This window comes from Melospiza melodia, chromosome 23 (assembly GCF_035770615.1).
Source record: "Melospiza melodia melodia isolate bMelMel2 chromosome 23, bMelMel2.pri, whole genome shotgun sequence".
NCBI lineage: Eukaryota > Metazoa > Chordata > Aves > Passeriformes > Passerellidae > Melospiza > Melospiza melodia.
In genome coordinates, this window is record NC_086216.1 from 12,183,458 (window position 1) to 12,210,093 (window position 26,636).

General features: G+C 45.5%; 1 protein-coding gene across 3 annotated transcripts in view; it reads right to left on the bottom strand.

Moving 5' to 3' along the window:
• Positions 1–997: 997 nt before the first annotated feature.
• The window catches only part of SLC23A2 (solute carrier family 23 member 2), a 53,163-nt gene continuing 27,524 nt past the window's right edge, over positions 998–26,636 (bottom strand). For 2 of the 3 annotated variants that reach the window (XM_063175343.1, XM_063175344.1), the window contains exons 6-16: positions 25,179–25,267; positions 23,769–23,839; positions 22,457–22,638; positions 18,528–18,648; positions 16,811–16,967; positions 13,307–13,454; positions 12,546–12,651; positions 8,548–8,677; positions 7,137–7,274; positions 5,634–5,729; positions 998–4,783 (exon numbers count right to left, since the gene is read on the bottom strand). In XM_063175343.1, coding sequence (XP_063031413.1) covers positions 4,551–4,783; positions 5,634–5,729; positions 7,137–7,274; positions 8,548–8,677; positions 12,546–12,651; positions 13,307–13,454; positions 16,811–16,967; positions 18,528–18,648; positions 22,457–22,638; positions 23,769–23,839; positions 25,179–25,267 — 1,471 coding nt within the window. In that variant the 3' untranslated portion in view covers positions 998–4,550. The remainder of the gene's footprint in view (positions 4,784–5,633; positions 5,730–7,136; positions 7,275–8,547; positions 8,678–12,545; positions 12,652–13,306; positions 13,455–16,810; positions 16,968–18,527; positions 18,649–22,456; positions 22,639–23,768; positions 23,840–25,178; positions 25,268–26,636) is intronic. The other variant, XR_010030416.1, reaches the window with a different exon arrangement.

The following is a 26,636-nucleotide window of genomic DNA, read 5'->3' on the forward strand; positions in this document are numbered from 1 at the left end:
ACAGTTTGGGGGAGCTTGGTGAGAGTTTGGGGGTGTTTTGGGGGTGTTTATGGGGAATTTGGGGGTGTTCAGTATTCCAGAGCGGCAGCAGCCGTGTCCCTCCTCCTTTGTCTGCCCCTGACCTTTCCCAGAGCTTTGTGGCTCCTGTGGGCTTTTTTTTTCTTTTGAAGGAATTCGCCTAGAAACAGCCCACACGAAAGGGAAAGGAAAAAAGAAACCCAAATAACCCCAAAACAAAGAAATTATCAAAGCAGCTGCTTGAGCCAAACTGGCCTCTCTGCAGGCACAGGCTGGAATGGGCCTTTTTTCCCAGATTTCCTTGGATTTCTGTGTAAAATATGAGAAGTTCTGGCTCAGGGAAGGCCTGGCTCGGCGAAAGGGAGCGGGGCTGGGTCAGGATTGATATTCCAGCAGCATCTCCAGGGCTGGCAGGGATGGGAGGCCCTTTGTGGTGGGGAGAGGGGACAATGGGGCCGGCCCCAAACCCCAGGAATTGTCCCCAAACAGGGGCAGAGCTTCCCCTGGCCCTCAGCTCTGGGGGGGATGCAAAGAGAAAAACAGAAATGGAAATAGAAATATAGAAATAGAAATGGAAATGGAAATGGAAATAAGAGGTTTGGAGTGGGGACCTGTGGGAGCACAGGGGGATCTTGGCTGTGGAATTGGGGTTAAATCCTGATTTTTGCCATGTTCTGGAAGGAAGGAATCCCAGGAAGAACCCCAGGAATGGGGAGGGAATCCCAGGAAGGGGCAGGAATCAAAAGGAATGGGCAGGAAATCCCAGGAGGAATCCCAGGAACAGGCAGAAAATCCAAAGAAAGGGAAGGCTCTGGGTTGGGTCTCGCCACCATCACCTGGATTCTGAAATTAACAATCCATTAATCAATTAATTAATCACCCATCAGGAAGAAATGGATCAATTAGGGAGGAATCCTTCCCTTCCAACCCAAACCCAGGATCCTGTAATTGCACAATTCACCACCAAAAGAACAACCACTGCATCTATGCCCGCGTTTATTTATACTGAACAGCTTTAAAAATACAGAATAAAATAGCTTTATCTACTATTATTCACAACATCTGGTCCAAATATTACATTTTTAAATATTTAATGTTTAATGAAGCAATGTTAGAAAAAAAAAAAAAAAAAGGAATAATAAAAAAAAAAATCCGTAAAAGAATTACACATCTTGGAACGAGAACAACAAAAAATAATCAAACAAAAAAACCCCCACCCCCAAAAAAAGTTTTACAGCCAAAGTCAGTCACGAAAAGTCATGGGAAAAATAAAAAAAATTAAAAAAAAAAAAAAAAAGGAAATTTATCCCCACCGCCTAAGAACAGTCAATAGTTTGTTATGCCAGAGGTTGTTCTGAACAGACAAACACGGGAATTATCGGGGCTGGCAGCAGAGGGGGCTCAGGAGGGCAGAGCCACCCCGGTGTCACCCAAATCCCAGCCGGGAGCACCCGGGGTGGCTCCAAACCCATCCCAGATCTCAGCCCCCAGAACCACAAACTGCGCCCAGCGGGCTCTGCTGCCAGAAACGAGCGACCAGCCCTGCTCGGAACAGGAGAGAAAACGGGAGAAAAAGGAGAAAAAAGCGGGTTTTGGCGGGAGAAGGCCACGAGGAAGGAGGGGAAGCGGCGCTGGTCTCAGCCAGGCTGCTCAGCTGGGGGAGGCACCCAAGGCTCAGCCAAACCAGCAGACTCGGGCGCTGCCACCGCCAGTGCCCGCAGCGCTGCTCGTACCCAAAACGTCAGGATCTGCACAATTTTTGGGGTGTCGGTGACCCGGTAGTGAGGGGTTTTCTCCAATTCTGCCCCCCCGGAGGGCTCAGCAGGGAGGAAACAACAAAAGGCTCCAGTTTTGGGTAGGAACGCAACGATGGGTAAATAAAGTATACACAACCACTATAGATTCGTCAATGAAGAAATTCTACCATCACATGACATTGTCATGACACTCATACCACTCCCTCCCAGGAAAACACCGCTGTTGTCCTGAGTGGAAATGTTATTTTCTTAATATATGGAAATAAAATACTGCAATATTCATGTACAAACCAAGTTGTCATATTTCAAGTCAGTATTAAAAGGCAATAAAAGCAAATTTGGGGTTGAAAAGGTTTGAGCTTTCTGAGCTAAGTCCCTCCAATATGACAACGTGAATCAGTCATAGCTGTCAGCTACGAAACCTAAATTTCTAGAGGCATAATTTGCAAGTATTTGCTTTAGAAAACGTGTTTCAACATGTCAGCAAGAACCCTTAATCGAACCTAAAAAAAATACAAGAGAATATCAATTACAAAAAATCCCAAGTTACTTTGTTTGTATACACTGATGCCACCTCTGATATGACAAAATGAGATTTCTACCATGAATATTTGCCCTTCCCTCTCCAAATCTGGTTGAAAATTCTCAATCACTTCTTCACTCACCTCTCAGCTGCCAACTCCCCTGGGTGCTTGGCGTTGGAAAAGGCAGGGAAGGACAGGGAGGAAAATCCAGCATTGGCAGTCAGGCTGCACCTGGACACACAATTCGTGTTTAGTTCTCCCCAAACCTGCAGCTTCACATCCTCTCCAGCCCTGCCAGAGCTTGGTACAGGCACCTAAATCTTGGAATTTGGGATTTTAGTGCTCCCCAAACCTGCAGCTTCATCCTCTCCAGCCCTGCTCAGCATGGGCACCCAAATCCTGGAATTTGGGATTTTAGTGCTCCCCAAACCTGCAGCTTCATCCTCATCCTCCACCCCTGCTGGGGGATCTGGAACCTGCCCACACCCAAACCCTGTGCAGGCAGGCAGGGGAACCCCAACACCTCGCTCCCTGGGGAGGAAAAACACTGAAAAACGAGCAAAAATGACTTTTTGTTTTTTTGTTTCACAGGCAAACCAACCTCGTCTACCACACAACGACTTCCGAGCAGCTCTGGAGCCCGAGCGACACCAGGGCTGCAAACTAGTGAGAGTTCCCCGAGGGAAGCAGGAACAAAGGCATGCTTGGGCACGGGGAAAACGGGGGAAAACAGTTTCTGGCAACAGCCACGGCATGCTGAGAACGAGCTCCACGGAGCCGTTCCCACTCTACACTACTCAGCTCCTCCCCACCCCAACCCGTCCATGCTTCAAAAACCCACAACAAATTCCCCTGGGAGCAGGCTGAGAGAAAACAGAGCTCCTGTGCTCCTGTCCAGTAGTCAAACGTGGATAAATAGATCAGGGGGGTTACAGGACCTACTGGTATGGGTTTCCCAGGAATACAAAATGCAAGCACCGTAGAGCGTTACTGGCCTCGGAATTACATTACACGACATTTCCCTGATGATCTCCACAGCTGAAAATGCTTTTGGGGCCACACTGAAGTCTAAAACTAACTTGCAATAGTAAGAACATTAAACAGGAATAAAACTGTTAATCATGAATGCATGATGAGCGTGAACACCCACATAACAGCAGAGCTGAGACTACTCCAGGAAAAAGGAAAGGATTTCTGAGTGGTGCCCTGATTGGACCCAATACCCGTGAAGCCATGGGTGGGTGAGGCTGCAGGTGCAGTGTCTCTGCTCTCCCAAAGCCCTTCCAGCAGCCATCAGCCTCTGGAGAAGCCCCACAAGAGGAGAAGAGCCATCAGCAAAATAAAAAACCAAAACCCTGCTCAGAGCCCAGCGCGGCTTTCCCTGCAGGGAATAACTGCTAATTGCTTGGAGCTGCTCAGCTAATTAACATTTCTGGCCAGGGCACATCCTGCTGGTCACAGGAATCCTGTGTGAGCCCAGCTTTGCCATCCCTGCGTCACCCAAGGAAACCCTGGTGGGGAAGGCAGAGGTGCAGAAATGAGAAATGCTGCCAGGAAAAGAAGGGGCTGCCGCAGACCGAGCCAGCCACGGCTTCCAGAGGCAGAGTTATTCCAGAAAGTTCCTGTCTGAGCTCTGCTGTGGCACTGAAAGCACAGAATGGAACTCCCCTGAGCTGCCAGCATCAGCTGAGCCGTTTCCAGGGCACTGGGAATGTGCAGATCACTGAGCAGCATCCACGGCATCTGACGGGAGCTGAAGGAAATATTTCTCCTTTTCTCCCTTTTTCCCCTCCCTCCTCCTCCAAGGTTCAGCTCTCCTGGTGTAACCAACGCTGAGAGCTCCAATAAAATCACAATAAAAACCAAATTTTGCAGCAGCACCTCCACAGCTCCACCTAAACCCATTAAAAACCAACAGAATAATCAGGTGCACAGCTCTCTCCAAGCTCCCAACAGAATAATCAGGTGCACAGCTCTCTCCAAGCTCCCAACAGAATCAGGGGCACAGCTCTCTCCAAGCTCCCCAAATCAGCAGGATTTGCCCCAGAGACACCAGACCTGGCTCCCAGCTCCCACAGCAGGAAAAGCTTTTTTTTTTTTTTTTTCTTTTTTCTTTTTTTTAAATCCGTCTCAGCTCTGGTTCCAGAATTTAAATGCAGATATACAAAACATATATTTTAATGCTTCTTAATCAGCAAGAAACTGCAAATACATCTCTGACTACAACTAGATAATATAATTTCAGCTAAGGCTATACTGTAGCTTCTGAGTCTTCATCTGAACTCCTGCAGCTGCTGCTTTTCCTGAAGCCTTTCCACGTGTAGCCCACGAAGGTGGGGCTGATGGGCAGGAAGCTGAAACACCTGTACTTTTTAATGAAGTTCATGCCAAAAGGCAGATCGTAGGTTTCCATGCCATCCAGGGATTTGCTGCCTTTGCCAACCCCTTTCTTCCACTTCCGAATTCCCCTCTCCTCAGGGCTTCCTGGAAATCAGAATGAAAGGAGGAAAATGTGTTTATATTCATATGGATACCCTGACACGGGCACAAAGCTCTGGGAAGATGTTCCAGGCTCCTCCAAAAGGGAAAAAAACCACATTATCTGCTTTATTTTCTAACTGGAATTCAAGGCAAATTATTCCTCTGGAGTGGAAGCAGGTTTGGATCTCCAGTTTTACTGGGGACAGTTTTACTGGAGACTGGTTTGGTTTTATCAGGGTTTTCAGGTGTTTTACATGGTGGGATTTTAACCTGAGGTGCTCTCAGGGAAGGGAGGGCAGGTAAGGAAACAGCCACCCAAAAGCAGGGATCTGCTGCTGCTGTTCTGCCCCAGGGAACGCTGCTTTTACCCAGGGAATTCTGCCTTTCTCCAAGGAATTCTGCTCTTACCCTGGGAATTCTACTCTTTTTCCAGGGAATTCTGCCTTTCTCCAAGGAACTCTTGTTTTCATCCAGGGAATTTTGCCACTTTCCAGGGAATTCTGCCTTTCCCCAGGGAATTCTGCCTTTCTCCAGGGAACTCTCATTTTTATCCAGGGGAATTTTGCCACTTTCCAGGGATTTCTGCCTTTCTGCAAGGAATGCTGCCTTTTCTCAGGGAATTCTACCTTCTTTCCAGGGAATTCTAGCTTTTATCCAGGAAATTCTGCCTTTCTCCAGGGAATTCTGCTTTTCTCCGGGGAATTCTATTATTTTTTTCCAGGGAATGCTGCTTTTACCCAGGGATTTCTGCCTTCCTGCAGGGAATGCTGTTTATACCCAGGGATTCCTGCCATTTTCCAAGGATTCCTGCCCTTCCCCAGGGATGCTGAGGGCTCCCATGAGTCAGGCTCACCTGGGATGGTGTTGTCCAGCACGAAGGCCACGCAGCCCCCGACGAACATGGCCGTGGTGAGCAGCACGTTCAGCACCTGATCAATGCCTGCAATTCCTGCAGCAACAGGGGAAAAAAAACCTGCTGGGATTTCATCCCCCACAGCCCCCGTGCTGGGCTCAGCGAGGGTTTGCTCACAAAGGGAGGCGCGGGGGGTTGACGCAGAACCTTCCCCAGGCCACCAGCACGGGACATTGTTCCCCCGAAAATGCAATTTTCAGGAAGTTGTCAGCTGCTCACAGAAATGTCACAAAGCACCGTTTCAGTTCCTACTGCAGGCACAGCTAAGCAGGAAACCGTGGAGTGCAAAAGGGAAGCGTTCAGACTGTAAAATTGTAATTTTTATATAATGATTCCTTTATAAATCTTTTATATAAATAACAATAATTACTTTAATAAATATTTTACAAACAATCCTTTCTACTTTTCAAAGGGGCAAGGATTCCCAGCCCCAGCTATGGAAGAACACTGCATTAACCACATAAAGCTTGAGGGATCTGCTTTTCTAACCACTTACAGCAGGACAGATATGCCCTTAAATCCTGGGCTGAAGGCATAGTGGAAAGAAAAGTCAGTTAATATTTGGTTTAAAAGCCCCCAGACAAGCCCAAAGCAGTGAAATATTTCCTTTGAGCCCATGTCTCGTGACACACACTGGCATGAGGGTCACGTGAAAACAGAAAAGCTTCCCAGTGAACTCCTCAAAGCCACAATTCCCTTATCAGGCTGCAAGGGAATTCACTAAAATTAAAATTAACACCCAGAACACGTCTGAGGGACAGAAAGTTTCAACCCCCAAACAATTCCCCACCTTCCAAACTCTGCCTTGGTGCTTCCCCTTTATCTTTTAGCATCATTTTCAGCTCACACGCACCCTTTCAGTTTTTATTTCAGCCCAGCTGGTAACTGCACCAAGAGAAAGCAGGAAAGCTCCAGCTGTGTCCCACTGGAACATCCCCTGCAGGTCTCAGCCTCTGAAAGAATTCTCTTGTCTGGACCTACAGCCTTAACTGTGCATAATTTGGGGGTTTTTCCTCCACAATTTCGGGTTTTCCTCCACAATTTGGGGTTTTTCCTCCACAATTTGGGGTTTTTCCTCCACAATTTGGGGGTTTTTCCTCCACAATTTGGGTTTTCCCTCCACAATTTCGGGTTTTCCCTCCACAATTTGGGGTTTTTCCTCCACAATTGGGGTTTTTCCTCCACAATTTGGGGTTTTCCCCCCACAATTTGGGTTTTCCTCCACAATTGGAGTTTTTCCTCCACAATTGGAGTTTTTCCTCCACAATTTGGGGGGTTTTCCTCCACAATTTGGGGGGTTTTCCTCCACAATTTGGGGGGTTTTCCTCCACAATTTGGGGTTTTCCCCCCACAATTTGGGTTTCTCTTCCCGCCCCCTGTGCCTGGTGGATTTTCCAGGAGAGCACGGGGCAGAAGGGCTGATGGAGGAGCAGGAACACGTACCTGTGACCAGGGGGTTCTGTTTCAGGTAGCTGGGGAGCACGAGCCCGAAGAAGATGGAAAATCCCAGCACGAAGAGGTTGCGAGAGGAATTGAGATCGATGAACTGCAGGTTGGACAGACCCACGGCCGTGATCATCCCTGAACACAGCAAAACAGCCCAAGAGCAGCTTTCAGGTAACTCTCTTTCTTCAAAAAAACCCCCAAACCCAGCAAAATATCCCTGGAGATACGCCCCAGTACGTCTGGGGTAATTTGTCAGAAAAGTGCATGGGGATTTCTTAATAGCACAGCAACTGCTTTTTTTTCTTTTTCCTTTTAATCTGTATTTTTAGAAATCAGCAAACCTGGGAATCAGTGCACCATGAAACCACACTGCAACCAGAAAGAGAAGATTTGGGTAGATTATTAGGAAAGTAAGATTTGGGTAGATTATTAGGAAAGCAACGTTACTCCTTCCTCTGAGGATTTCCTTCTGTTAAACAAGTCAGTAACATCGCTTTGTGTTTTATATATACTTTTATATATATATAATTTTTGTGTTTCATATATATTTTTTATTTTTGTGATTTATATATATTTTTATACATATATTTTTTATTATGTGTTTTATATATTTTTATATATAATTTTTGTGTTTCATATATATTTTTTATTTTTGTGATTTATATATATATTTATACATATATATTTTATTATATGTTTTATATATATTTATATATATAATTTTTGTGTTTTATATATATTTTATTTTTGTGACTTATATATATTTTTATACAAATATATTTTGTTTGTGTTTTATATATATTTATGTATATATACAATTTTTGTGTTTTATGTATATATTTCATGTTAGTGTTTTATATATTTTTTATACATATATATTTTATGTTTGTGTTTTATATATTTATGTATATATAATTTTTGTGTTTGATATATTTTTATTTTTGTGATTTATATATATTTTTATAAAAATATTTTGTTTGTGTTTTATATATATTTTTATATATATAAATTTTGTGATTTATATATTTTTTTATTTTTGTGATTTATATACATTTATAAATACATATTTTATGTGTGCGTTTTATATATATTTATATATACATAATTTTTGTGTTTTTTATGTATTTCATGTTTGTGTTTTATATATATTTTTATGCATATATATTTTATTATGTGTTTTTATATATATATATTTATATATATATATTATTTCTGTGGATTGTGTATATTTATATTTTTATTTTTGTGTTGTGTGTATATTTATATGTATATTTTATGTTATATATATATATATATATATATATTACATAAAAGGACCCATCCTTTCCATTCCAAACCACGCCTGTAGGAGCACAGAGGTTCCCACCATCAAACACTCCCCAGAACAGCTGGCAGCCCAGGCCCTTACCAAAGAGGGTGCAGAAGAGAGCGCCCAGCACGGGGTCGGGCAGCGATGCGAAGAGCGCGCTGAACTTGCCCACCATGCCCAGCAGCAGCATGAAGGCAGCTCCGTACTGGATCACCCTGCGGCTGCCAACCTGCAGGGAACAGCACAGGACACGGGTCAGGGCTGCCCAGCCCAGCCTCACACCTGCTGCTGCCTTCTGCGGCTCGGGTTTCACTGCAGCTCACTCCCGGTGCCTGGGTTAGTGTACTCGCAGGTGTAAATATATATATTATATGTACTATATTTACTATAGTATATATTGTATATACTATATATATTATATATATATACTATATTAAATATATATACTATATATATTATACATATTATACTATGCTATATATATTACACACTCTATATATATTATATATAGTATATACTACATACTATACATATATACTATATATATTATACTATATATATTATACTATATATACTATAATATATTTAAAAATACTACACTATTCTAAAGAATACAGAAAGGATACTTACAGAATGCTAAAAGAATAATCATGAAAACTCATAACTCTTTCCAAAGTCTAGACACAGCTTGGCTCTGTAGCCCAGGTTTCATTTCAGTTCATTCCTGGCTCCTGTGTTATTGTACTCGCAGGTGTATATATATATATATATATATATATATATATAATATATACTGCAGTATATTTTATATATATATATATTTTATATATATATAAATTTTATATATATATAAATATATATATAATGTATATTTTATATATATATAATATATACTGCAGTATACATAATATATACTAGATATATTATATATAGCATAGTATACTATATATTCTATACTATATATAATATATATAGTATATAGTATATACTATACTATATATACTATATATGTATTATACTAAATATATATTATATATACTATAATATATTTTAAAATACTATACTATACTAAAGAATACAGAAATAATACTTATTGAATGCTAAAAAGATAATAATGAAAACTCAAACTTGTGACTCTTTCCAGAGTCTCAACATAGCTTGGTTCTGCTGCTCAGGTTTCATTTCAGCTCATTCCTGGCTCCTGTGTTATTGTACTCACAGGTGTATATATACATTTTATATACTATAGTATATTTATTATCATATATATATATATATATATATATATATATACACACACACAATATATATATATACTACATATACTATATATATACACTATATACATATTATACTATACTATATATATTACCCTGTATTATACTATATATTATACTATATTACACTGTACTATACTATAGTATATATATTACATATACTATAATATATTTAAAAATACTATACTATTCTAAAGAATACAGAAAGGATACTTACAGAATGCTAAAAAGATAATAATGAAAACTCAAACTTGTCACTCTTTTCAGAGTCTCGACACAGCTTGGCCAATGAGACAAAACAACTCACAGCAGAAACAAACAAAACAATCACCTGTGGGTAAACAATCTCCAAACACAGGAGAAGCAAATGAGATAAAAATTGTTCTCCTTTTCTCTGAGGCTTCTCAGGAATAAAGGATAAAGGATTTTTCAGGGAATGTGAGTGCCACGCTGTGTGTGTTTTGTTTTGGTGCTGGAGGGCTCAGCTGAGGCACAGCTGCTCTGCAGCCAAGCTCAGCCTCCCCAGGCCAGCCCTAAAACCATCTGGAACTGCCTCAGTCACCAGGAAAGCTGGTGGAACCCAGCTAGGGGACAGAAAGCAAAATGGAAATGGAAATATATCAAATAAATCCTGTGTGCTGCTGCCCCTGGGACACTGGAATAGATGAACCAGTTTGTGGGAAGGAGGAGCAGGATTTTTAGGCTTAGGTTAGCCCAAGCTCAGAGAGCAGGGCTGAATGCAAATCAGGGCCGTGCTAACACTGAAACCAAGGGCCTGCACTTCCTTCCCAGTTTTATTTTAAGCACCCAAGATTCAAGCAGGCTCTCTGTGGTGCAGGGGTAGTGGACAAACCTGAAGTTGGTACTTTAACATCTTCCACTGCCACAAAAGGTGCCCCAGGAACAACAAAAACTCCTTTACATTGAGGTGGTTTCTAGAAAAGCCCTTTGCAGGTCCCCTGGCGCAGAGCAGCAGGGCTCAAAAAGGAAATATTCATTTGTTCATTGTGTGTGACTGAGCTAAATGAGAGAAATGGGAAACTATAGATCCAACAGGTCTGGGGAGGGGAAAATCCTTCCTTGCTCCCATTCCTCACTGCTGAGCTCCAGGTGAGCTCCCACCCCTGCAAACAGAGCTCTGCTGCACCATAACTGGAATTACAACAGAATTTAGGTGGCACCTTTCTCTGCTCTTTATAGAAATATTCATTTCTGTTGAACCAATGAGATCCTGCCCTACAATTCTCTTCCTGCCAGAAACAGGCAAATCCTCTGAAAAGCTGCATGACAGTGACATTTATTTATGCAAACAAATTAAAGCTACTGAAAACATCCCAGGCAGCATTCAGCTCAGCTCTGTGTTTATTCCCAGCACACACACACTTATTTTGGAGTGATTATTTTGGAGTGCATGAAATGGTACCTGGAGCCTCCATTTCAGCATCACCCCCCTGGCAGGAGCTGCTTTAGCCCCAGCTAATCAGAGTTAATTATCTTGCTCTCATCAAGTAAAACGCACAAAGCTCAAAGGCTCTGCAGCCCCTCCATCCAGCAGAATTTAAATTTAAGTGCAATTACACACCGATTTCAGGGCAGGGAAAAGCCCTGGTGATGCAGCACTGGAGATCTCCTCTCCCAAATCAACAGCAGAGCATCTCTGTGTCAAAATTCTGTGCCAAAATTCTACCTGGAGCTGAGGAACTGCCGGATTTTGGGGAATGAAAGTGCAGAGAGGGAACAAGAGCACAGCCTGGGCAGCTCCACTCCCTGCCACAGCTGCCACTTCAGCTTTCCACTGCCCCAGCACGAAATGCACGCTCATTTCTGTGGGCTGCTCACAAAACAAAGTGCTGTTAATTCATCTCAACCCCCACGAAGCAACAATGGGAAGGGAGCAGAACAGAATAAACCTTTCTTTAAGGGTTTTTTTGCGAGCACAACTTCTCTCCTAGGAGATTTCCATCAGCTGGGAGGAGGCTGGTACAGACAGCAGATGGTGCTGTAAGTGCTGAATTGCACCCCAAGGCAGCAGAATCGCCCTTTGTGCAGCACAAGGGAGGGCTGAGGACAAATACATCATTTATACGTGATCAGATAATTTTCCATCCTTGCACGAAGGACTTATGGCTCCCACGTTCGACACCCAGCAAGGTGGAACGATGTACAACATAAATCACCCTTGGTGTTCCTTACCAAGGTTAAATTAACATTATCAGGCAGATTTCTGGGCAGCCAAGGCCTCCCAGCTCAGCCAGGCACAGACCCAGCCCCACATGAGAGCAGGGGAGCCCCTCAAGCACTCACACACTTTATTGAGCAGCATCACCAGAAATACATAAATCCCTGAGCCTTAAACCAAATATTGAGGGTCCTTTTAGCTCTGAAATGACCTTGGCCCAGTACAGACTCAGGTAAACCCCAAGCACCTCCCGTTGCATTTTACTGTGTGTGAGGCATTAAAAAGTCCCTTCCTGCTGATGCATTCAGAGCAAGACACCCAAAAAGCAGCAATTTCTGCACAGTTTACAGGGTTTATGCCTCAATTCAAAAACCCCAGAGCCCTGGAATGCTGCCTGGGTTTTCCAAGAGAGTTTATGCAGCAGCATCTGCTTTATGGGGATTCTAACTGCATTTTAGTCTGGATAAAGGGATTTTTGAGGTCCCGATGTACAATAATGCATTTCCCTCGGACAAGAGCTGGTACAGACACTCAGAATGCTCTGGGAAGTTTGTGTGCACAGGGATGGAGCAGAATGGGCTCCTGGAAGAGGACTATGAACACAAGGAACCCCTGAGGGCTCCCAGCAATGCACTTCTCACCTTTGTGATGCCCAGGACCCCAATGTTGGGGCTGGAGGAGGTGGATCCATTCCCTGTCCCAAACACTCCATCCAGAACACAGGAGAGCCCCTCGATGAAAATCCCCCTGGAAATCCCAAAGAGAACACAAGAATTGGTACAAGCACCATTCACTGGGGTGCTCCTGAGGGCCACAGGGGCATCTGCCCCACATGGAATCACTGAAATTCATGGTTCAGGCTCCAGCACACCTGAACCACTCAGGGAACACTCGGGAGTTCTGCTTCCTGAGTCTTAGATCCCACACTCTTAAACTGAGGAAATTTGTATTATAAATTCAGATAAAACTTCAGAGCTGCTCTGTTTCTAAACTGCATTCGAGGTGAGTCTTAGATGCCCCATCCTTAAACTGAGGAAATTTTATTAAAAATTCAGATAAAACTTCAGAGCTGCTCTTTGTTTCTAAACTGCATTCTGGGTGATTTTGACAACCCCAATTCCAGAACCAGTTCAGAGCTCTTTCCCTGTGGAAATTGTGCTGCTAACTCCCACAGACTCCAGCAGGAATGGGACTGGGGTTCAAATGTAACAAAACAACCCCAGATGCCATTTCCACCCTGCATTTCAGATCCTTGGTCCTTGAGGACCAAAGCGACCAAAACGCAGCATGACCAAAACGCAACATTTCACCCCAGAGCACATCCCTGCTTATCCAGAAGGGGAAAAAAAGCCAAAAACCCCAACAGGCTGAGCCAGAGGAGGTGCTTGGGGCCGGGACAGACCTGTTGATGGCGTGGATGGGAGGAGGAGGAGCACAGGAGAGCCTGGCACAGGCGTAGTAGTCGCCGATGGACTCGATGATGCTGGCCACCACAGCGCTGAGCATGCCGATCACTCCCGCTGCCGAGATGGTGGGCAGCCCCCACTGGACTGTGGAGAGAGCAAAAGTGAAACATTCCTGCCCCAGAAATGGGATTCAGGACACCCTCTGGCTGCCCTGTGTGGTGGTGATCGCAGGGGTCAGGGTGAGGGAAGAGATGGGAATGCTGACTCCATGTTCTGAAGGCTGATTTATTATTTTATGATATATATTACATTAAAACTATACTAAAAGAATAGAAGAAAGGATTTTACCAGAAGGCTGGGTAAGAGAACAGAAGAGCTCTGACTCCTTCTTTGAGAACCAGGCTGGGAAAAGAGACTTTCTAACACATCTTGGGGTCACTGTGAGCAGCTGAGACCCCAGCACACAGCCTGGCTACCAAACACACACAAACCTGGGGGAACTGTGCAGTGCTTTGGGCTGGGAAGGGCTTTTGGGATCCCCCAGCAGCACTGCCCAGGTCACTGCTGGCCATGTCCCCAAGTGCCACATCCAAACTGCTGCTCGATCCCCCCAGGGATGGGCTCCAGCACTGCAACAGGGCTGGGCAAGAAATATTCCCCAAAATCCACCCTGAGCACGGCCTGGGGCTGCTCCCTCTCCTCCTGTCCCTTAACCCTATTTGGGATAAGATCCAAAATCCCCCCTGGCTCTCCCCTCCTGTCAGGGAGTTGTGCAGAGCCAGAAGTTCCCCTGATCCCATTTTCTCCCCCTGATCCCATTTTCTGCCCCTGAGCCCCTTCCCAGCTCCATTCCCTGCCCTGGACAGGCTCCAGCCCCTCCATGTCCTTGTCCTGAGGGCCCAGAGGTGACCCTGGGATTGAGGGGGGCCCTTCCCCAGTGCCCAGCACTGTTTATTTATCTTTGATGGGAACAACAAAGCCCCCTCGCTCTAACACAGCCTTGGCAAGTTCAAGGAGATGAAAGGAGCAAAAGAACAATTGCCAAACCAACTGCTTTGATCACACTTGGAAAAATCCCAGGGAATCATAAAACCTCACTAAAAAAAAAAAAAAATAATTCCCTCTGTTCAGGAATCAGGAATTTGAGCTACAGCTTGTGAGAAAACAATCCTGGCCAGTGAGGCAAATGCCACGGAATTATTATGGCTCCAAAAAGTCCCTTTGGTCACAAGTTTAGTTGACCAGAGAGTGGCAACAACCAGCTCTGATCACTGCACAAACACCCCCCAGCTCCAAATTTTTGTAGTAGAGAAAATAAGATTAATTTAAGCCTGCAGAAAAGCCTGGCAGGTTTTCCACAGCAATTGCCTTGATGCTTTTATCTCTTTGAAAGAGATGAGCCTCCTGCAACAAAGGGATCTTCAGTCACACAGGAGTGAATGAACCTCACAAATACAAATGGGCTGATCAGGGTGGAGAAGTTTTCCTCCTCTTCTCTCCCAAAAGCCTCCATTCTTCATCTGCTGCTTTAGAAGTGGTTTCTTTTAAGAACCAAAGCATATGGGAAACCACAACGGAGCTGCCTCATCGCAATATGGTGGCACAGCTGATAAATCCTGTATTTCTATTCTAAAATAATATTATTCCCTAATGACCCTGTTAATTTCTGAACGGTGAGCCAGTTGTGCAATCCCACACCATAAACCCAGCCTTTAGCAGCTTTGAACTCAGAGCTGGCCAACATAAAATTACCTCCAAAACACTGTGTGAAGTGTTTGGTGCTCTCCTGTAAATGATGTCACTGCCCTCTGATAAGCAGGGCCTGGCACTCCCTGACTTGCCCGTGCCAGCAGTGCCTTGGCATGTCAGGGCATTTTCCTGCCATGAACAGCTGTGCTCGCCCTGAATGGGTGTGTTTGGGGCAGGGAAATGCAGCAGGCTGGCAGAAACTCCCCACAGGAGTGATCCTTCACACAATGAGAGCCAGGGAGGGCAGCAGAGCTGTGCAAACCTGTCCCTGGCACTGTGCAGCCTTATCTGCACTGCCAAGGACTGATAAATCAGCCAGGCCTGATCTCCATGGTAGAGGGGGCAGTCACTTTTATCAGGAGAGGCACCCAGACCAACCCTGCAAAGCGCAGCTCCAGAACCTCAGCCCTCCTTGGGTGAGACCTCAAGGAATCAGCTGAAAACAAGGAAAACCCAAAAAATATACACCAGCAGGCAAGAGAGAGGTGTGTGCTGGAACTGTGGAGTGGTTTGGACTGGGAGGGACCCTCAGAGCCATCAGCAGGACTGCTCTGAGCCCTGTCCAGCCTGGGACACTGCCAGGGATGGATCATCCACCACCCAAAGGTTATGGATGGATCATCCACCACCCAAAGGTTATGGCATAAACCCCAGACAGAGAAAAGAGAACCCTGGAGCAGCAGCACTGGCCCTGCTGGGTTCTGGGGAGCCAGGGCTATGGAATAAAGCCCAGACAGAGCCAGCAGGAGATCCTGGACCAGCAACAATGACCCTGCTGACCCCAGGAGCAGCACACTTACAGGGATAGGGCACCCCAAACCAGCTCACTTACAGGGGTAGGGCACCCCAAACCAGCACACACTTACAGGGGTAGGACACCCCAAACCAGCACACACTTACAGGGGTAGGGCACCCCAAACCAGCTCACACTTACAGGGGTAGGGCATCTCAAACAGCACACACTTACAGGGGTAGGGCACCCCAAACCAGCTCACTTACAGGGGTAGGGCACCCCAAACCAGCACACACTTACAGGGGTAGGGCACCCCAAACCAGCACACACTTACAGGGGTAGGGCACCCCAAACCAGCTCACTTACAGGGGTAGGACACCCCAAACCAGCACACACTTACAGGGGTAGGGCACCCCAAACCAGCTCACTTACAGGGGTAGGGCACCTCAAACAGCACACACTTACAGGGGTAGGGCACCCCAAACCAGCTCACTTACAGGGGTAGGGCACCCCAAACCAGCACACACTTACAGGGGTAGGGCACCCCAAACCAGCACACACTTACAGGGGTAGGGCACCCCAAACCAGCACACTTACAGGGGTAGGGCACCTTGAACAGCACACACTTACAGGGGTAGGGCACCTTGAACAGCACACACTTACAGGGGTAGGGCACCCCAAACCAGCACACTTACACGGGTAGGGCACCCCAAACCAGCTCACTTACAGGGGTAGGGCACCTCAAACCAGCACACACTTACAGGGGTAGGGCACCTTGAACAGCACACTTACAGGGGTAGGGCACCCCAAACCAGCACACACTTACAGGGGTAGGGCACCCCAAACAGCACACTTACAGGGGTAGGGCACCCCAAACCAGCACACACTTACAGGGGTAGGGCACCTTGAACAGCACACTTACAGGGGTAGGGCACCCCAAACCAGCTCACTTACAGGGGTAGGGCACCCCAAACCAGCACACTTACACGGGTAGGGCACCCCAAACCAGCACACTTACACGGGTAGGGCACCTTGAACCACGGCGCCACCAGCAGCACGCCGCGCCGCGCGTCCGTGCGCGCGTAGAAGCCGTACTTGGAGCTGTCCGGGGGGAACACGTCGGTCACCGTGAAGATGAAGCACAGCAGCCACGACACCAGGATGGCCAGGATGATCTGGGGACAGCACCACAGCGGGCAGTGAGACCACAGCTGCCTCTCGGGGAGGGGCTGAACAGCCCAGAGCCCGAGCTGGGGGAGATGGAGCTGTGGGGAGCTTTGGGGGCTGGATGGGAGGTTTGTATGGCAGAGATCTGTACAGAAATTACATGCTGTATATAGATATTGTATGGATTTGTATGGAAAAGACACGCTATACAGAGATACGGTATGGATTTGTATGTAAAATACATATTATATATAGATATCATATCTAAAATACATACTATATATAGATACTGTATGTATTCATATGTAAAATACATATTATATATAGATACTGTATGTATTCATATGTAAAATACATACTATATATAGATACTGTATGTATTCATATGTAAAATACATATTATATACAGTTACTGTATGTATTCATATGTAAAATACATATTGTGTATAGATACTGTATGTATTCATATGTAAAATACATATTATATACAGTTACTGTATGTATTCATATGTAAAATACATATTATATACAGTTACTGTACGTATTCATATGTAAAATACATACTATATATAGATATTGTATATAAATAAAAGACATTATATATATACTACATGTAAATAGTATGTAAAATACGTACCATATACAGGTATACATACTGTATGCAAATAGTATGTAAAATACTAGATATAGATTATGTATTTGTGTGTAAAATACATATTATGTATAGATACTGTATGCATTAATATGTAAAATACATATTATATATAGATACTGTATATAAATAGTATGTAAAAGACATTATATATATACACTACATGTAAATAGTATGAAAAATACATATATACAGGTATACATACTGTATGCAAATAGTATGTAAAATACTATATACAGATTATGTATTTGTATGTAAAATACCTATTATGTATAGATACTGCATGTATATATTATATAAAATACACACCATATATACTGTATGTAAATAGTGTGTAAAATGCATACTATATTTTATACATACTATATATACTTTGAGATAAATGTTGATTTAGAAATGTTATGGAACAGGATAGCTGTTGTTGAGAAATGGAGCTGGAATGAAGTTTTAAAGCATGGGTTTGTAAATAATATTAGATATTTTTGAGAAATAGAATTATGAAAGATGTATTGCAGTAGGATTTATGAGGGGTAGTTTCAGATGATTGGTTTTGAGGTATAGTGTAGTGTGGTGAAAAGTTGATAGGTTAAGAAATGTTTACAGTGTTTTGTCTAGTTTGTTGGACAATACCCTTTTCCTAACCCAAAAATAAAACAACTAAAAGACATTTCCCCTGTGTGCACAAACATCCCTTCCCCTCTGCCCTCCCCTCCCCATCACTCCCACAGCTCCACAAAATCTGAACATTTCCTGTGGCCAACAATCCATTACATTTCCAATAAATCCATTTAAGATTTATCTCACCCTTTGTGAGTATTCTATCTTGAAGAAAAATCAAAACTGACAACACCCTCCCCCCCAAAAAACCCAGAAATTATTTATTTTTGCCTAAGGAAGAATAAGTTCAACGACTTACAGGGAACATCTTGAAAAGCTGCAGCCTGTATGCTGTCCATCCTTTCTTGGATTTATAAATGGGCAAGGGAAATTTGACATTTCTGGCATACTGGGAGAACAACAACACTAGGAAAATAGTCCTGAGGAAAAAAGGAGGATGAGGAGGGTGGGACAAAAGGGGAATGTCATTAGCACCAACATATCACAAATCCTTTTCAGCACAAACCTCTTCAGACCCTTTGCATGCAGAACTTCAATTTCAGCAGAAGACAAGGCAGCAAAAGGATTAAAATTATTACTCCTCAAATGCCAAATTGGAATTCTGAAGTGCTGCAAAACTCGGCAGCTGCAAGGAGATAAATGGATCAGGGACAGGCCCAGACTGAAGGGGGATTTTCAGTTAAAATTCCTGTGCTGCCCCTTCTGTCCCCCCAAACTCCACCTGTGGTCCAGGGCTGTCTGTAAAACACAGAACTTAACTTGCTGCCAGCACCTGGCAGGAAACAGGGAAACTGGAGGGCTGTGGGCAGGAATTTTTACATTTCAAAATTTGCATCAAACTCCAAAGCACTTGGGAAAATTTCTGTCAGGGAAATGTTTTCTTTTATTCAGATTTTTTTTTTTAATGAATCTTTCACTAAATAGCTGCAAATGAAGCAGAATGGAGCCCAAGCCCCAAGATTTGCTGCCAGAGCAGTCCATCAGTATTAGATATCTCAATTATTATTCATTTCCCCCATCAATATAACTGCCAAGCTCCTCTAGACATTAAAAATTATTTTTACAGATAATAAATCAGAATTCAGGGCACGTTGCTCAATCCTGAATGAGCAATAATTCTCAATTCTCCACCCAGCTCTGCTCTGCAAGGGCCTCCCAAAGGCTGGAGCTGTCTGAAGGAGCAAAGCTCTGCTGAAATCTGAGATTATGTTTTTATCAGCTGACTTGAAAAATAAAGAGAGGATTTTCAGCCTCTCCTCTGCCCCGGATCAGACACAAACCAGTTCTCCTCTCCCTCAGCCTCCAGGAAAAGGAAGGGCATTCACAGCCCTCAGCAGGGCAGGAGAAAAGCAGAATATCCATCTTTTCCATGCAGGAAACCCCAGAATCTTCCCCAAAACCCACCATGGGCTCCCCTCCCTCCCACACCAGCCCTGAGGACAGGGAGCTTTGGATTTGATTTAGCACAGAGCTGTAAAAAAAATACAATATTCAATTATTGCAATGAATTTTCCATTGGCTGCACGGGAGAGGGGCTGTGAAACGGCACCAAAGCCTTGAATGCCCCAGGAAAATCTGGATAAACAGGCAAATCAGGAATAATTACTTTTATAAATGTCAACGCAAATGTCTGATAAAGCGAATAAAGCAGCCATGGAACAAGACAGGTCAGGAAATGGGGAAATTTGGAATCCTGCAGCTCCCAGAGGCCCCCAGGTGATTCTACAGGGCCAGGGACAAATTCAGGACCTTGATATCCCCAGAATATCCAGGATAATTCCAGGAGCCACATCCCACAGAGCTGGAGTCACTCCTGAGTGGCTCCCACAGCTGTGGAGCTGATTTCATCAATCCCCTGCACACTTCTGCAGAAGCCAGAAATACTTTATTGACTGGCTAACATTTAAATCCTGCTCCTGAATTGATTTTTTTTTCAATCTGCAAAAATGTCAACTTTAATTACACGTTTCCATGTCCAATTCAAAGATGTGCTTGATTCATTTCGTGTTAGCCCCAACTTGCAGAGAAATTTGTTTTACAGACAAATAAAACGCTCCTTTGGATCAGCTGCTTAATACAACAAAATCACAAAAATACTCCTGATGCCAACATGCAAGACAAAACAGAATTCAAGAGCCCTTTAAATCATAAGCTGCACTTACAGAATACTTTACATGTTCAAAGCACTGTGCAAACAGATTAGTGAGATCACAATCTGATCTCACCAAGGCATTCATTCCTCTGCTCCCAGAGCCAGCACAGCCGGGTGTGGAGCTTCAGGTCTGCTCCCCCAAAAATGGGGTTTCAATGGGACTGTTTCAGCCCCTTTTCTCCCTAAAATGGGGTTGCAATAGAGCTGTTTCTCTGCTCTCCCTAAAATGGGGTTTCACATGGAGCTGTTTCAGCCTCTGTTCTCCCCAAAATGGGGTTTCAATGGGACTGTTTCAGCCCCTTTTCTCCCCAAAATGGGGTTGCAATAGAGCTGTTTCTCTGCTCTCCCTAAAATAGGGTTTCACATGGAGCTGTTTCAGCCTCTGTTCTCCCCAAAATGGGGTTTCAATGGAGCTGTTTCTCTTTTCTCCCCAAAACGGGGTTTCAATGGAGCTGTAGCAGAGGAATCAGCAATGCCAGCCCAGAAACACAAACTGCTCACTGCATTTCATCCCTCTGGTGTTCTGTTAAACCACCTTTTCTACAGCACTGAACTCCACCCAGACAGTGGCTCCTCCTTTATGAAGTTCTGCTCTCCACACCTCATTTTTGGCCACTGTCCTCTCCTCTCTGCTCAAACTCACATTACCATGGAATGGTTTGGGTTGGAAGAACCTTAAAGCCCATCCAGGCCCATGAAGGAGCCATGGGCAGGGACACTTTTCACCGCCCCAGGGTGCTCCAAGCCCTGCCCAGCCTGGCCTTGGGCACATCCAGGGGCAGCCACAGCTGCTCTGGGGCCTCCCCACCCTCCCAGGGAAGGATTTCCTTACAGGGAAGAGCTCCAGGCAACTGCCCTGAGCTGCTCTGTCCTGATTCCCACATTTCTGGATGAGCTGACCTCATTCAGACTCTGGGTGTTTCTCATGGTGTTTGTTTCTCACGGTGTTTGTTTCTCATGGTGTTTGTTTCTTACGGTGTGTGTTTCTCATGGTGTTTGTGTCTCGTGGTGGGTGTTTCTCAGGGTGTTTGGGTCTCATGGTGTTTGATTCTCATGGTGTTTGATTCTCATAGTGTGTATTTCTCATGGTGTTTGCTGCTCATGGTGTGTGTTTCTCATGGTGTTTGTTTCTTGTGGTGTTTCTCATGTGTTTCTCCTCATGTGCGTTTCTCACGATGTTTGGTTCTCATGCTGTTTGGGTCTCGTGGTGTTTGTTTCTCATGATGTTTGTTTCTCATGGTGTTTCTCCTCATGGTGTTTGGTTCCCATGGTGTTTGTTTCTCATGGTATTTCTTGTGGTGTTTTGTTCTCATGTGTTTCTCCTCATAGTGTACTTGGTTCCCATGGTGTTTTTGTTTCCCATAGTGTTTGTTTCTCATGGTGTTTGGTTCTCCTCATGGTGTTTCTCATGTTGTGCTTCTCATGGTATTTGGTTCTCATGGTGTTTCTCATGTGTGTTTCTCATGGTGTTTCTCCTCACAGTGTGTGTTTCTCATGGTGTTTGGTTCCCATGGTGTTTCTCATGGTGTTTGTTTCTCATGGTGGTGTTTCTCCTCACAGTGTGTGTTTCTCATGGTGTTTCTCATGGTGTTTGGTTCTCCTCATGGTGTTTGTTATGGTTCTCATGGTGTTTGTTTCTCATGGTGTTTCTCACAGTGTGTGTTTCTCATGGTGTTTGGTTCCCATGGTCTTTCTCATGGTGTTTGTTTCTCATGGTGTTTGTTTCTCACAGCGTGTGTTTCTCATGGTGTTTGGTTCTCCTCATGGTGTTTCTCATCATGGTATTTGGTTCTCATGGTGTTTCTCATGTGTGTTTCTCATGTGTGTTTCTCCTCACAGCGTGTGTTTCTCATGGTGTTTGGTTCTCCTCATGGTGTTTCTCATCATGGTGTTTGGCTCTCATGGTGTTTGTTATGTGTGTTTCTCATGGTGTTTCTCCTCACAGCGTGTGTTTCTCATGGCGTTTGGTTCTCCTCACGGCGTTTCTCCACACCACCACAGCCCAGCCGCCCCCAGCTCTCCCCCAGCAGCCCACACCCCGCGTGCCCAGCCGGAACCCCTCGGGGCATACTCACAGCATGGCGATGCCCCAGTGCTTGCCAGCTCTCTCCCCTGCAGCCTGGAAGCCCGAGAGGCCGATGAGGGCCACGGTGGGGGTGATGGTCAGCGGCCCGATGTAGCGCAGCAGGGCCCCGGGCAGCCCCAGCAGCCCGATCACCACCTCGATCAGCGAGGACATGATGATGGCACCTTGGATCTGAACACACAACAGGGCAGAGAGCCAGCTCAGTGCCACCTGACAGCCACAGCCAAACACCTTTTGTTTTTCTGCTCTGGATTACAAACTGCAGTTAAAAGAATTCAGTGACACAGAAGAACTCAGCAATTTTTTTTTTTTTTTTTTTTCCGTCATAAAACAGCTCATTATGTTTAAGTGACTTATCGCTTTAAGCATAACACTTATGGTTTTCTCCACAAAACTATTACACAACAGACCAGTGGGGCCAGTCTGGAAGCTGTGTGGAAAGCACATCACACTGTCAGACAGGAGACCTGGGGTCCAGGCTAACCTTTAAGCTCTCAGATCGAACGGCAAGGGTTGGTGCGCCACGAGGTGATGCTCCTAGCTCCTAGGGGCAGAGTGTGTGCTGCATTGGTCACAAGTGCTCCTTAGAAGCTGGATTAGAGCAGCGTTGTGGTCTCAGGAGACTGTCAGCCCTCTTGGCTGCAGGGCTCTTGGCAGGATGTAGCTATGGTTTGAACATGGGGAAGAGAGAGGGGTTGTTTTTAATTAAGAAAAAGTCGGCAGCCCAAAGCAACGGGATGGGAGATCAATTCCATGACACACGCCTTCATTTGGACTACTCTACCTGCCACCCTGGCGTGGCACAGCCCTCAGCCTGCCCTGCAGGGCACCACGACTTCACACTGCAGTGCTGAGGGTGGAGAAGGAGCTGCAGGTATCTCACAAGTCTTTGGGGGAGAATCGACCTCTTTTCACAAGAGTCTCCAACTTAAAACACTTGGGAAGGAACCAGATTTCCTAAGTGCAGATTCAGCAGCCCCAGTGCACAGGGACAGCAGCAAGGGGCCTGGCAGCAGCTGAACTGCTGCACAGATCAAGGCTACAAGAAGAGTTTTCGTCTCTCTCGAGCATTTCACTGCACGGCTTTTGGGATGTGGTAACTAACTCCTGGTATTTGCTGTCCAGCAATGAACAGGTGGAAAAGATGAAGACTTCCATGAAATGAGCAAAGGGATATATTCACATGGAGATCGCAGTGAAACAAGAAATCACCAACTTAAAGACAAGAACACACAGATGATAAAGTGAGGAACTTAACTGGAGCTGGAGAGAGTGACAGCAAAAGGCAAGCCCCACATTACCTCTCGTATCCGGGGGTACCAGATGTGCTCCGTGTGCAGCAGCTCTGCTGTTCCGTTTGCAACTGTTACATCTTCCAAAGAGACAAAAAACAGGGGCTTCTTTTACTGCCCAGCCACTCTGCCCCGTCCCACACAAACCAAACCCCTCCCCGGGCTGCGGCTGATAAAGGAGTCCCAAATTCACGGAGAGAGCAAGTTCTGCTCAAATGAAGGCAAACAGCCAACCCCTCACTTCTCCCTGTGCTCCAAAATTCCCAGCAATCAGGGTTCCAACAGGAAAATGCCCTGATTTCCAGACAGGAAGGTCAGCCAGGAGTTCCCTCCCCACTCCAGTGGGGAATTACTCGGCTGCACCCCAGCAATCCCAAACTCCTGCTGCTCCCCAGTGCAGGTCACTCACTGAAGGAGCTGAGCCCTGGGGACAGCCCCACTGGCAGCTCTGGGAGGGGAAAGGTTCAGGAGGGAGATGAGCAAAGCTCTTTGTGAGAATTTGGGGGGGGAAGGTTCAGGATGAAGATGAGCAAAGCTCTTTGTGAGAATTTGGGGGGGGAAAGGGCTCAGGATGAAGATGAGCAAAGCTCTTTGTGACAATCTGCAGTCCTGGGGAAATGGCTTTGCCTCCCAGGGATGTCAAGAGTTTATTTCACCAAGCTGGGTGTTAATCACATTTTGAATATGTGATAACAGAGATGTATAAACACCCAAATAATAGAAATTAAATTATCAGAGTCCAAAGGAGCCCTGGGAAGGGCTCCAGTCAGGAGTGAGCAGCCTGATTATTGCTGCTGCTTCCCACTGCCCACAGCCTTGGTACTGAATAACCACCCCTCACTGAACACACAAAACTGACAGAATCATTCCCAGTCCAAGCTGAAGCCAAAGCTCCCATCCCAACCAGAATCTCTTCCCTCTGAAGCTCAAACCTCCCAGGATGACGACAGCAGCAGAGAAAAGAGTGAAAAAGAACATCCCAATCCTGTCAAAACCTGTCAGGTATGACTCCAGCAGGGGAAAACCCTGGTCTGGAGGTGATGCTGCTCATTGCTCAAACTCCCTCCCACTCACCACTTCAAAGGGCTCACTTGGACTCACTGCTTCCCAACATTTGGAACATTCCGGGAAGGAACATTTGCAGAACGCAAATGGAGCACAAGAATTACTTCATGCCACAGTTACAGCTCCTTTGTCAACGTTTTTATATTAAAAAATTCCCAGAAACTGAACTCCACAAGGACAATTTCAGGAATCTTCTGTGGCAGGTATTTGAACACTGTAAAAAGAGAGGCTTTCCATATTCCCTGCTCTTTACTCCCAGTTTTTACATCAGAGGCTCTGGCAGCTGCACTCCAGGTGAGCTGGGCCGTTTGTCACCTAAACAACACCTAAACACAAAGGATAAACAACAATTACCTGTGTTATTGCACTTCCACTTCTCCAGGGAGAGAATTGCTCTGGCAGGTGCTAAGAACGCAAAAGCACTGGCTTGGAACAGGGGTAACCTGGGGAGGAGAGGAGAGATGGTGACATCCTGTGGGGTGGCCACTCAAACCACCCTGTGCTGAGCTATTAAATCAGGAAACCACAGGATTTCTCACCAAAAACAACCAGACAGAGACTTCACAAGGCAAAGAGCTGACAGCACCTGCCTGGAGTGACTCCAGGGGCCAGGCAGGTGTGACAGCAGCACAGGGACACAGGGGGACACTGAGGTAAAGGTGCAGTTTTCACCATCCCAGCTCTCTGGAGATGCAGTTTTCACCCTCCCAGTTCTCTGGAAATGCAGTTTTCACCCTCCCAGCTCTCTGGAGATGCAGTTTTCCCCCTCCCAGCTCTCTGAAGGTGCAGCTTTTACCATCCCAGCTCTCTGAAGGTGCAGTTTTTACCCTCCCAGCTCTCTGGAGATGCAGTTTTCACCATCCCAGCTCTCTGGAGATGCAGTTTTTACGCTCCCAGCTCTCTGGAGATGCAGTTCTTCCCCTCCCAGCTCTCTAGAGGTGCAGCCTGCAGGCTCCATCCCTCCCCTGTGCATGACTCTGAGCTCACTCATTTTGGAGTGCATGTCTCAATAACTGCTGGGCTGATGGGAGCAGATTAGATGTTCCCAGTGCCTGCCACCAATAAATACAAACACCACAAGAATTTCAAGATGACATTCTTAGCATTGATGTTTACACTTCCCGAAAGATTTGAGAGATCTGAAGAGGATCTACCTGCACCACGTATGAATTTGCTGACCTCACTGCACCTTGTGTAACAAATACCCCAAGGTTACTAAACTGCAGATGCACTCTGAACTATTCCACAAATACTGACAGGAATGCATTGCCAGGAGATCCCCTTAACGGGAAATCCCGAGGTGTGACACAGGGAATGAGGGCAGGAAAAAGAACTGCTCAGGTGAAGATCAGAAAATGCTCACAGGAGGAGAAGTGTGGGGGGAAATGGGGAACAGAGAGCACAGGAAAGATCAAACCAGTTATTAATGGAGTTGGGAAGTTCACAGGAGCAGTCTGGGCAACTTCAAAGCCACCAAATGCTGAAAGCTGCATTATAAACTCAAACTTCATGAACTCCACGAGGCATCCAAGCGTGGCTGGCTGGACAGAACTCCCCTGGGAGCTCCCCCATGCAGAAATGCCAGCTCCAGGAAGCCAGGGCTGGTGGCTCAGGATGATTCAGCCCGTCAGGCAGAGCTGGTGCCCATGGCAGGGCTGCAATACCTGGAACAAGCTGCTACTGCTCCATCCCACCTACACAGCCCCCTCAGAGGTTTGGTAAGCACACACTGCAAACACATTCTCCAGGGCTGAGCTCACTGCTGCCAGCCTGGGCTGCTGTGCATCCCATGGAACACCAGCCCAGGGATGG